The sequence below is a fragment of the Zootoca vivipara genome, chromosome 10 (assembly GCF_965207765.1).
Source record: "Zootoca vivipara chromosome 10, rZooViv2.hap1.1, whole genome shotgun sequence".
Lineage (NCBI taxonomy): Eukaryota > Metazoa > Chordata > Lepidosauria > Squamata > Lacertidae > Zootoca > Zootoca vivipara.
Genome location: NC_142593.1, coordinates 19,249,951 through 19,262,627, shown reverse-complemented (window position 1 = coordinate 19,262,627; position 12,677 = coordinate 19,249,951). Strand labels below are relative to the sequence as shown.

Sequence of the window (12,677 nt, the reverse complement as noted above, 5' to 3'; positions counted from 1 at the left end):
AACCCTAATTCACACTTGAGCCCTGCAATCCACAGCACCCCTGCTAGGTAAGAAACCTCATTAAACACTGTGGGGCTTACTTCTGTGTGAACATACACAGGATTGTACCATAGGTCAGCATCTGTCTTAAGTATCATGCTAATAAAGAAACAAACCGATAGTGTCACATTTCAGGGTGAAGTATAAGCAGTGTTGTGTGGTAATACCCGAGTCCTCCCCGAAAGAAATAAAGACACAAGACATTTGGTTAATGGGCATAAATGGCCACAACTTTATTGATTACGGATGAAGAGAGGTATTGGCATAGGCATTGGATCTAACCGACTATATCTGACTCCAGCCCGCTCTGCTGGCAGTCTATGAAGGGTTAACCACCATTGGATGAGTCCTGCGATGCACATCAACTAGGACCCATCCTGGGGCCACCATTAAGGGCGTGCCCACTGGCCCTCACCTTCCACGGCTTCGGACTTGGCAACGCCCCGGACTCCTTAAGGGAGTACCCTTCCGCATTTGGGGGAGGTGATGGCAGCAACCTCCCCCCCCCCCGCACCTGTACCTTCCAGAGAATCCAATGCCTTGTATGTTTTCAAATTTCTACCCTGATTTTGTTTTGTAGTCTTACTAGTGTGAAGACTTTGACCTTGTCTATACTTTATATACCAGCAGAATAAGCCAGGAGAGTTCTGAGACCAACGAGGTTCTGTGGGTGGTGGTAGATTACATGTTTGAATATTCCTCCATGTGGAAATATCATTGCATATACCGGTAGAAACCTAGGTCAAGAGGAAGAGGGCTTGACTAAAACCGCTTCCTCTGATACTCAAACTTTTGACTCTCAGGGAGTCAAAATTTCCCACCCATGGCCTGAAGTGGCACAGCTCACTTTGCCAGCTCAAAATTATATACTGTAACCTCATTCTGTAGCATGTGAGAATTTCACTCACATTTAAAGATGGTACTTGTCCCAGATTCCCCCCACTCGTTCTTATGGGGAAGACTTGTGTGAGAAGAGCCACCTTCTATAACTGCCCATTGAGTTTTATAGTTCTTCAACCATTCATGGTCTCTTTAAAAAAAAAACAGACAGAAAAGCAAATAAACCTTCTAATTTCCAGTAAAGTTGTGTTGTCCCCTTAGCACAATGACTTCTGCCAGTGCAGTGGGACTTCTGTTTCTCTCCTTTCCCCATGCGCTCCTCCAATCTGCTCCAAGGGTTCCAGTCTTGAACCACTGGCTGTAGAATACTTAGATCTTCAGAGGGATGCGAGTGGTGCTGAGGTTTAAACCACTGAGCCTCTTGGTCTTGCTGATCAGAAGGTTGGTGGTTTGAATCCCCGCGTCATGGTGTTCCGTTGCACCAGAAGTGGTTTAGTCATGCTGGCCACATGACCCAGAAGGCTTTCTGTGGACAAACACTGGCTACCTCAGCCTGAAAACGAGATGAAATAGGGACATCCTATTCCATATTAATAACAATTTTATTAATTATTCCCTCGCCCATCTGACTGGTTTGCCCCATCCACTCTGGGCGGCTTCAGATGTCATCTAAAGGTTGTATAGTTACTTATCTCCTTGGCTTGAGGGTCGCATAACTTCATACCATCCAACATTTCTCTGATGGAAATAGGGACGTCCTAGCAGAACATTCCAGGACCATCAGAAAGCGGGACGGCTTCTGTAAATCCGGGACTGTCCCAGGAAAATAGGGACACTTGGAGATTCTGCAATGCATGGTGGTTCACTAGGGACTCAATAAAGCTCACAGATGCTGCTTGCCTGGGATTGTGAAACGGAGGGAAATGTATGACCAGCTCCCACCCATGGTTGGTAAGGCTGTGTTATCAAAGTTGCATTATTGAAAGCCACAGGCCACATTCACACCGCACCTTTAAAGCACTATAAAATCACACTCATGGCTTCCTCTAAAGGATTCTGGGAGCTGTAGTTTGTTAAGAGTGTTGAAGCTCCGAGCCGACAGCATGTTGAGCAGTGGAGTCTTCCAATTTTGAAAGAATTGAGGATTTGGTTACTGTGAGTAGAAGAAAAGGGATTTATAATTTGAAAAAAAAAATTGGCCACAGGAGATTTAAAAACGGAAGTTGATCTCCCCCATTGAGTGAACTGAGACGCAGTTAATTTGCCCGAAGCCGGAAAGATTGACAGGAAGCTTTCAATTTCCAAAGATTGGACTTAAAACCTTCCCCCTGAGGCAGGGTAAAGGGGAGAAGGGTTGAACTTAGTAAAATCCCTGTTAAAAATTTCATTTTGGACTGGGGAAAGTCCCCCTGTAAGATGGAGTCAGGTCCCTGGAGGGATCAGCGAGCCGCCATTATGACATCACAATAGGAAGGAATTTGTTTACCTCTTTGAGGTCGGGAACTGTCAGTATTAAAGAGAGTGCAGAATATAAGGCTGTGAACAAGAAGTTTGATAAATGCTCTTTTTGCAAATGGTCATAAGAATTTTAAGGTATGAAGAAGAACTGAAAATGCTAGTCTGCAACCAGTTTGGATACAATTTTTGTTTTTGAAGTCTGGAAATATAAACTGCGCCATTTCCTGTCTTGTAATCTGTGCTGTTCCCATGAAATTGGAGATGAGCAAGATGCCAGCAGACATAACATCAGCTGACTTGCCAGATTTTCAAGAGGAATTCCTGAAATTGCTACGAGATCTAAGAAGTGAAGTACATCAGAATACCTTACAGATTGTAAAAATAAACCAGAAGTGTGTGGAAATTGAAGGAGGACTAATTTCAGCAGAGACAGTAGAGAAGAAAGAGGAGCATTCATCAGTCCTGGACAATGCAATTGAATCTAAAAAAGAAGCGGAAGGGGCATGGAGCATTGCTCTCCCAGTGAGGGGGGGGGGACAAGACCCATGCTTGATTCAAAGGGTTTTTAAAGAATAACCAGCATGGAATAATGCCCTCTCAGTGAGAGAGGGAGGGCAGGATCCATACTGGGGTCTGAATCTAAGAGGAACAAAAATTGTCAAAGGATTGAAAAGTGGAAATCTAGATGGATGGTATCATGTAACAGTTAGAAATTTGGGGAGACAGCAGGGGATGAAGAAGGAAGTGTGGTGGATAGGATGTGACAGAGTGGGAGTGGGGTAAAGAGCTATAATGGATGTTATTTTCTGATTGATTAAGATTGTCTGAAACTGGAATGACCTATGGGAACTGGCTGAATCGTCTGGGAGACCTTGAGTCCAGGGGGGGGGGGGCTGAATCAGATTTCAATGTATAAATGTTATTAGGATAGAAGAATCAATATCTGAATTCATGAATAATTTTTGGGAATAAATTATAGGCAAAGGGATGAAATAGAAGATAGATGGTTGGGGAAATGATTTATGATTTGGAATAATTGATGAATTATAGGGTTAAGGATAGTCGATGTTTATTGATTAGGAATAGTTGAGAGATAATGGGGAAAATGTATTAAAATGTTTAGATATAATATGAAAATTGCTTAAATTGAATTAAAAAATGGACTCAGTGAGGGGGGAATTGAGGACGTCTACAATGTTAAGTAAAAATGAAGGATTTGCTGTAATTGATATTTCTTTTTATGTTTTTTTTTGTATTCTGTATTGTTTTAAAACGAATAAATATTATTTGGGAGGGGGGGAGAGAGAATTGTAGCTCTGTGAGGGGAATAGGAGTTTGCTAACAAAACTCAGATTTAAATGTATGGTGTGGCCGTCACCTACTCAAAATTAAATCCTATGGAATTCAAGGGGACTTTCTCCCCAGTAGGTATTGCAGCCTAAATTGTTCAAATACAGGATGTGGGGACGCAGGATTAGATCAGTGTGTCACTGTACAGTCGCACCTCATTTTGCGGCCGAGATCCATTCCGGAGCCCCAGCCGCTAGCCGAAAAGGATGCACGGCAAAGCGCTGCATCTGCGCACGCGCACACAGCTTGCACTTCTGTGCATGCACGATTTAGCACTTCTGCGCAAGCGGCAAACCCGGAAGTAACCCGTTCCGGTCCTTCCCGGTTTGCCGCAGATGTTCGCTGGAATGGACGCTAGACAAGGCGGAGGTTCGCAGAGGTATTACTGTACTTAGCATTTGGTTTCAAGCAATACAAGCAGATTAGTTCATGTGAAAGGCATGGTGTTGATATTTATTCCTTGCTCTTCAGCAACTGATAGATAAAAGTTTATTTCTGTCTACTGGTTCAATGACTTTCCCTACAAATGACAGAAACCATGTATTGATTTATCTATTTATTACCACAAGCAGTTGAAGTTCTCAAGCAGAAGTTCCACACCCTGCCCTATCCTCAGTTGCAACAACACATTTATTTTACATAAAAACATAAAACTATTTTCAGACTCTGTCGTGTCATATTATTTCCAGAAGGCAATGCATGGAGTTTCCCTCGCATCAAATATTTGCTAAATATACAATTTCCCACTTCCTCTTGTGCTTCTGGGTCTCTTCCCCTTTCTTTGTGGTCTCAGCGTCTTCTTCACTGTACAGCTTTCAGCAAATGCTCAAGACACACATTTTTATCCAGGCATTTGAAACCTGAGATTGGTGTTTTCAGGGCCCACTCTATTCCTGTGTCTGTAAGCTGTTTATAATTTTTACTAGTTGTTGTAACTTGCCCTGGAACCTCTTAGTAAAGTAGGGTTATGAATGAAACCAAATGAAGACTAGAGTACAAGTCTTGCTCTGAAGTCAACTGAGCACAGGTTATGGTGCAGAAACATGCATACCATGTGGCAGTAAGGATAGAGCATTTCACAGCCTACAGTCTTTCCTAATAAACAGGCCTTTTTTCAGCCAGAACTCAGTTCCAGCACCTCTCAGGTGGGCGCCATTGCCATTCTAAGAGAACGAGAGAAGTGTTCATGGCTAGTTCCAGCACTTTTTCTAGAAAAATTGCACTGCTAATAACCAGCCTGTGGACCTCTTTTGGTGGATCTGGAGTTTATCAATTCCCAGTGTGGAGAAATGTCTTGCCAAGGGGCAAAGGGTTATTTTTAATTCAGGTAAGCAATAAAGGAAACACCAAGTTGATTACTTTCAGGTTTATTTGCTTGTTCCACTGTGTGGGTTTCTTACATATGCTTCACTAACATGCAGTGGAAGCTGCAGCAATTGCTGGATTCCAGCATGAGTCAGCATTCTATTATCAGTATTCAGGGTGCCTGTCTTCAGAAATAGAGCACTGTAGTTTTAATGTAAGAAATAGACAAGTACAGTCAAGAAATTTATTTTACTCAAGCTCAAGTGGGAGACAAAACACTGTACACCAAGTTATTTCTGCAGGACTTTAACCAGTACAGTGCTGAGATCTTCCTTGCTACTAATACACAATCAATGTTGTATCTAAAAAGCTACACCCGCACACAATGTGGTAGTGAAGTAGACATTTCAAACAGCTTCAGTAACTAACCAAACTAAGAAGCTTAAAAAACTGGATGTTGAACCACTCAAGTGTTAAGATCACATCCACACCTCCCTTTAATACCACATCAGCATTTAACCTCAAGACAATAGTCTTTGTTTTTACAGAGCATTAACAGACAGGAGATTTTGTCATGTATTTTTCCAAGATTGATATCTTAACATCTACAATGGTAAAGTAGAGGGAGTCAACATTATATAAGAGGGCAATTCGACACAAATAAGATTTTTGTGCTTGTAAGCTTTTGAGCTTAGTGGTATTCATATGCTTACAAACACTGGAAATCACATATCTCTATCCTTTCTAACAAACCTTATTCTCCAGTTTTGGAGAAAATATAAATACCTGGAAGCAAATTCTGATGAAATCAATTAGGCTTACTTTCAAATAGATGTGTTGTATGGTTGGGCTAATAATGTTACTTATATTTTGATTGCACATTTTACTGTTGTTTCAAGCAACCTTACACACACACAGGAGCAGGCATCCCCAAACTGCGGCCCTCCAGATGTTTTGGCCTACAACTTCCATCCATGATCCCTAGCTAACAGGACCAGTGGTTGGGGAAGATGGGAATTGTAGTCCAAAACATCTGGAGGGCCGAAGTTTGGGGATGCCTGCACAGGAGTATGCAATATGTTCTCTATTAGGCATACACAAAGAGTACCAGCTATATGGCAAGTTACTCCCATAAACCTCAATGCAGCCCTTTAACCCAAAAGTGGTAGAAGCAAGGACAAGGTGACACATTACTGTATTACACCCAGAAAAAAGAGTTTTGCAAAAAATATTAGACTCTTCAATAGGCAAATGTAATAAGCTTTCACAGGTGTTATACAATCATGTCCAGCATCGTGCATATGTTGCTTGACAAGCCACTTATTTTAGGTTACAATTCTCAAACCATTTAGGCCAACATTGTCCCATGGGACTGCCCAAGTAGTAAAGAGATTACAAGACTGGCTTTGAGTCACAAGGCATTAAACCCAGTGCACTTTAGTTTACTCTTCTTGTTTCCAAGTGGTACTGACAGACTATAGATTATTTGTGACACAGCCTATTTTCCTTCAGATCTTCAAAAAAAAGAAGCAGCTCCACAAGCTCAAAGACGCAGCTTCCAGAATTTACAAGACAGTCTCCTCATTTGTTTAATTTAAAAAGATAAATTCAAAAAATAACAACCCACACAGCTTTCCCCATTGTACAGAGAATTGGTTGCCCTGGAATTCTCAGCCTAAAATTTAGTACTGTAAAAGACACACACTTCCCCCCCCCCCGCCCCCACATAAATGGTTCTGCAAGAAAATGCGACCAGTTTCCATAGCAAATCACAACAGTGCAGTGCAAGGCTCTGAGACAATAGCTAACCACATTTGTTTTTCTTTCTATTCCCACTCTTTCCAAACTAGAAAAAAAACCAAATACCACGCATTTTTAATATGGACAATCTTCCAAATCATCATTCAAAGAATTTTCTTGAAAGCACTGTGCTCCTACCAAATAGTCTCAAAGGTTGTTTTTTGCTATTGTTTTAAAAAGCAACCTTACTTTAGATGTCTCAGCACATATCAGCAGAAGGAGAAACCCAATATATCACACATAAAAAGCTATTTTCTCCCACAGCTTTTAGGGAGCATGTGTTTTGCAACTTTAAGAAGGGCAAAGGTACTTAAAAATGTTCCCCATGTTTCATTGCTTTGTAACTAGAAATTATTTGAAGAACAGTATATATACATATTTATTTTTACAAACAGTGGGTTTTACAAACTCATGTTCTCAACATGAGTTATGATCCAACACGAGTTGTGGTGGTTCTTTTGTCTGAGAAGAAGCTTTTGAGAAGAAATACCTGCCCAATGCTAACTACAAGAAGAATGATGGCTTCTCCTACTGACCAATAAGCCACACGTGTGTTTAAGTCTTCTGCTCTGCTGCGGCCTTGTGCTTCTCTCAACCGAAAATGAGTCTGGGAATCTATGACAGATTTTAGAGCTTCATGAATTGAAACACATGCCGACTCCATCTAGATACAGAAAGAAAGAGGATTGGTGAGTACTCTTTATTGAAAAAGGCATGCAGGATTTTGCATTTTCAGCTCATTAAGCTTCATTTTATTGTATAACCATTTTAATTAAGATTTTAATTATACATCTCAAAATAAACATTTTACATACTGTTAAACATCCCAATGGCTTCCCTCCTTCTCCTTCCATGGTTCATTTTGCTTGTCTTTCATTCCTGCATATTTTACTATGACCATTTTAATCAGTTCTCCATTTTTACATCACTCAAAATTAATTACACTGTTGATTTTATCTTAATGCTGCCAGCGTTTTCAGCTATTAAGCTATCAACTACTGCTGATCTGATTACATGATATCCACATTTGAATATGTATGTTTTGATTTTATGTGAAGACAGAAAGCCTTTGGAAATAAAGACATCATATACTTATTTCTATCATATAGGCTGGCTGACTACCGCACTTTGTGCACTGTAAACATTTCTTGAGTAGCACTTGGGTATGTTGATACTGTGCAGCGATTTCTTTCCTACCCCAGTGGTCCAACTCCTCACCCTCCTCTTGCTGGGACAAAAAGCAGCAACTATTTAGTAGTGGAGTAGTTGAATAACTAAGGCTGCAGAATCCTAAAACCACTTACCTGGGAATAAGCTCCATTAAATTCAAAAGGACTTTTGAGTAGCTTTGGCTTAGGTTAGGAATGCATTGTAAAGCTATGACAAATGCCCGTGTCTTCCAAAAGCAGCAAAACTCAAAATTCTAATTGGTGATATGAGAATTAAAGTCTAAATTTATATTTAAACTCAGTTGTGTAACTACCTGAGTAAGTGCAGTAACTCTGTTTTCGCTAGGAAACAGAGGCGGATCATCTCCAATCTGGAAGTCAAAGTACACTGTTTTGTGTGTAAAGGTAGAAAACTCATTGCTGAAACAAAACTTGTACGTCCCATTTCTGGATGCGGTAAAGGTGAAGCTATCGTATTGTTTCTTCATCTCTTTGTATAGTACAACGCCTTCTGGATCTTCTAAGCGGCAGTCAACATCATAGTGCCCTCCAGTGATCACCTATAGAACAAATAAAACTGGTACATGGAACAGTCAGCCATATCACCCTTCCTAGCCAAATATCCTTCCATAAGAAAGGGGGAAACCCATAGTCAGCACCAGGTACAATTATTAAAGGCAGCTCAGCTCCAGCGTGGGAAGAGTATTAAGCTATGAAGGGAGCCAAGAAAAGGGACCACTTATAACACTAAATCCCCATGTTAGCTATGCGTGGAAGACACCAGTGAGATGGTACCTATTTTACTGCTTTAACTTGATCTCCTAAACCTTCTTTATTTTAAACATTCTCTCAGTAAAGTCAATTCGTTATATGGGAATAACGGTCTAAAATTGCTCAACCCAAACAGCAGTGGGGGAGGGGGCATTTTGCAGAAGCACAATATTGTACTACCTTGCTGTGTGAAAGGGAGGAGGAAGTAGGTAGCATGGCAATCTAAAGTTGCCAAATAGGCCAGTGTTCTGTGGCTGCACAGAACTGGCGTTGCCAGATTGCATAAAAAGGAATGCTCCCTTTGTTTCCATTTAATGATGAGATGATTCACCATTCAGGCTGGGTAGCAAAGAAATGTATTGCTTGACATTTTAGGTCGCACCTGGTGAACATATTTAAGAGAAAACGCTATTTGACACACTACCCCTGGGTTTCATTCTCAAGTTTCAGATGGAAACAATAATCTGAAAACACTAGTGGGGGCAGTGGGGTGAAAGGTTAAGTACCCCTCCGCTAACTACTGATCTCTGCTGCCCACTACTCCATCTCATTGCCAGTTTACAGAGAAGTGGTAGCTGGAGTAATGTAGCAATCTGGCTTTAGGTTTTATATTTCAATGTCTCTCCGCTTTTTAAAAAAGAAATCAGGAATAGTAATAAGTTATGAACTTCCTTGATTCTTTCAAAGTTTCTGCCTTGGCAGCACACAAAGAAATAACTTATAGTAACAATCTTTCCCATTAGTTTTCAGAAAGTAATCAAAAGTGTGAAACACACCAGAACGCATGAGCTCTTATTGGATTACACCCAACAATTGATGCATTTTACTGGGCCATGTGAGAAACAATTGGTTGTATATATTTTTCAGTCCTGTAAGCTATACTGCATTCCTTTAACCTAACTCAAACTTATTTAATATTATTCTCTTTTCTATGCACAGCATAGTGCAAGTATTGAAGGACACCAGATCTGATTTTGAACAGATGCAGCTGCACCAGAGAGATCCAAGGAGTCACTGTGAGATTCTCCAACTGAAAACTGCAACAGGCAGTTGGTGTTATATGCCCTTTACTCATGCAAGCATTTAAATAAACTTGGATCTCTCTCTTCTCTCATGAGCACCACAACTTCACGTAGAAACGTATCAACATGTTATCTTACGACAATATCCGACTATTTCAATTACTTCTCACACTTTTTTGTTTCAATTGCTTAATAGTTACCTTTCAGGGCTGAGCACTCACAAATTAACATACACAGAGAAATAAAACAGAACCTTAGGCACAATATAAAACAGTGAGTGGATACAGACAGACACATGAGAGATACTGAAACATCGCATTTATCTTAAGGAAAGATACCAGCACACATTTATATTATCTTTTGAAGGTTAAATGCAAGAACTGAAATAACCAAACCAAAGTTAACTGGAAGAGAGTTCCTTAACCACCTGTTGGCATTTACAAGCAGCAGCAGAAAGGGAAGAATTCCCTATTCGTGCCCCGCCCACCCCCCTCTGGCCAGGAACACAGAATTGTAGAATTGGAAGGGTCCCCAAGGCTCATCTAGTCCAACCCCCTGCAGTGCAGGAACCTAAACAAAAAAAGCTGCAAAAAGGAAGAAAAGAAGGTAGATCTCCCCGCTCCACGTTGGCTTTTCAGTGTCTGCTTTAGGGGGTAATTTTAAATCACAGTATTGTCTGCCTGCCTCTAATTACACCACAGCACTTATTCTAGAATAACCCAAAGGCAGGCAACTAAAAGACAGCTCTCACAAGAGACAAGGGCCTGTCTGGCGTGCGAGGAGAAACGGCGCCCTTACCTGGAACTCCAGGGTACACTTGGTGCCCTGCACGATCTCTTCATAGAAACACTGCTTGGCGTTATCTGGCAACTCGAAGGTGATCTCCGAGGCGCGGACGGACCAGCCCAGGTTGAGGAGCAGCAGCAGCAGCGCCGCCGGCAACCCCAGGGAGGCTCCCGGGCCCTGCCAGCTCCTCAGCAACATCTCTTGGCCGTAAGAGCTGAAGGGTGAACTGAAAAGCGAGAAGCGAGAAAGGAAAGTGAGATCAAAGCGTCGGCCTTGCCCGACGCCTAGCGAAGGTGGGCGTCGCACCCCAACCTCACCTGTGAAGGGAGCCGGATGTAAGCCGGTTCCCACCTGCGGCGTGGCCGAAGAAAAAAAAGGAGGGGGACGAAGCGGAGCTGGAGACCCGGAAGTGATCTGGCTCCGGCAGCGGAAACTTCCGGGTGAGTTGTCAATTGTAGACGTGGTGTTCTTTGAAGGGAGAAGGCGGAGGGGGGCGGGGACTAGGCAAAGAGGTGGGCGGGGCTTGAGGGGGCTAGGAGAGCAAGGACGAGTCCACTCCAGCCGCGGGACGTTCTTATTGGCGCTTCCTAGGCGAGGCGCTGATTGGATGTTGCCGGGTGACGGCCGTCACACTATGGAGTTTTCTGGGAAGCGGGAAAAAGGCGACGGCGGTCTGTGCTCAGTTGAGGTGGAGAAAGAGGCGCCGAAGGACGGTGTGTGGAAGTCGCACCCCTCAGCCTGGATGTGTGTAAACGCTTTTCCTTCGCTGGCAGATACGCCTAAGCACATATAACCAGTGAGTAAGTCCCATTGAACTCACTGGGTGTTTGTTTGTTTGTTTGTTTATGTATTTATGTACTTAAAGTAATTATATTTTACCTCCGTTTACTGCATTTATACCCCACCTTTTTCTCCGAGGAGCTCACGGTGACATACACGGTTGGGTTCATATATATATATATATATATATATATATATATATATATATATATATATATATAGTATATGCTGACATTCAAAAGATGTCTCCCCACACAGTGACTTACAGTTCATAATATTTTTTTTTATAAAACCATTCAATTTTTTAAAAAAACCCCAATTATAATAGCAATGAAAAATTAAATCTAAACTAAGTTCAGTTAGCCAACCCTTGCAATAAAATAGGGTCACTACCCCTCACTATTCAAATTGTTGATGTGAGGATAAAACACTTTAGATAAAATAATAATTTTCCCCGTTCTAAAAAAAAAAACCCAACCCCGTAGGTTTTTATTACATTGCAATTGCTGACATAAGTGTCCTTGAGGAAGATGAAAAGTGATACTTTTATTTCCTCTGAATACCCAAGGGACTAATTTTGAAGTTGCTGCCACCTCTTGGGGGAAAAGCCACAGTGTTTATAAGCATCCTGTCTCGTTTTTATAATGCTCTCTGATTTCTGAAGCATTGAGGACAAATCAACAGACCTTAAAACCACTTGAGGAAACTTGATTCAAAAGCTTACTGCATTGTTATTCTGCTGCTCATGATTTAATAATATGAAGAGCACGAACTGCTTGTTGCTTGGTTAGGTTATCCAGACATTTTTTTCTGCTAAGCATCTCTCTTAAAGAACTAGCAGATGATCCATTTTTTATCTACAAATGGTATGAATTTAGTGTAATGAAGTAACTCACTTGGTTAACCTGCAAGTATAGTTAATTCCAATTAAAAAAAACCACACCACAGAGCTTTGCCAATTAATTTACATCGGGGGGGGGGGGCAGGAAAACCCTAACTGAATAAAGCAGTCATATACTCTATATCTGAGCAGAGGGTGGGGGTGAAATTCCACCAGGATGGCCACCATATTCTACGTGTGCTCAGTTTGGTACAGAAGGAGGGAAACACCAAACATAGAAAAGTGGTATGAAACAGCAGACACTGCCCCAGCAACCCTGAATAGACTGTGAATGCTCAACAATTGGGAGATGTACTGCCGACAAAAGAGGCCAGTGAATCCACAACAAGGACATTCCCCCAGCATTGCTGCATGCACAGTGATGCCAGAGCACTCTCAAGTCATCACTCCCAGGGGCACAGCCAGCAATGCCCATGGTATAGCGTCTCCAGCTATCCCTATGGGCAGAGGTTTGAA

The 12,677-nt window shown here is 41.7% G+C and overlaps 1 protein-coding gene across 1 annotated transcript; it reads right to left on the bottom strand.

The window, feature by feature from the left end:
- Positions 1-5,038: 5,038 nt before the first annotated feature.
- On the bottom strand, positions 5,039-10,956 carry TMED7 (transmembrane p24 trafficking protein 7). The gene is made up of 4 exons (XM_035100041.3): positions 10,858-10,956; positions 10,553-10,766; positions 8,276-8,521; positions 5,039-7,456 (listed from the first exon to the last, which is right to left on the bottom strand). The coding sequence occupies exons 2-4, from the start codon at positions 10,736-10,738 to the stop codon at positions 7,220-7,222; spliced, it is 669 nt and encodes a 222-aa protein (XP_034955932.3). The 5' UTR covers positions 10,739-10,766; positions 10,858-10,956; the 3' UTR covers positions 5,039-7,219.
- Positions 10,957-12,677: the final 1,721 nt, after the last annotated feature.

Excerpts from the sequence above, each read along its gene's own strand:
- TMED7 (XM_035100041.3), bottom strand. The coding sequence starts at position 10,738 with ATGTTGCTGAGGAGCTGGCAGGGCCCGGGAGCCTCCCTGGGGTTGCCG. Across the intron at positions 8,522-10,552 it reads AGTGTACCCTGGAGTTCCAG|GTGATCACTGGAGGGCACTA; the intron begins GTAAGGGCGCCG and ends TTTGTTCTATAG. Across the intron at positions 7,457-8,275 it reads GAGTTACTGCACTTACTCAG|ATGGAGTCGGCATGTGTTTC; the intron begins GTAGTTACACAA and ends TTCTGTATCTAG.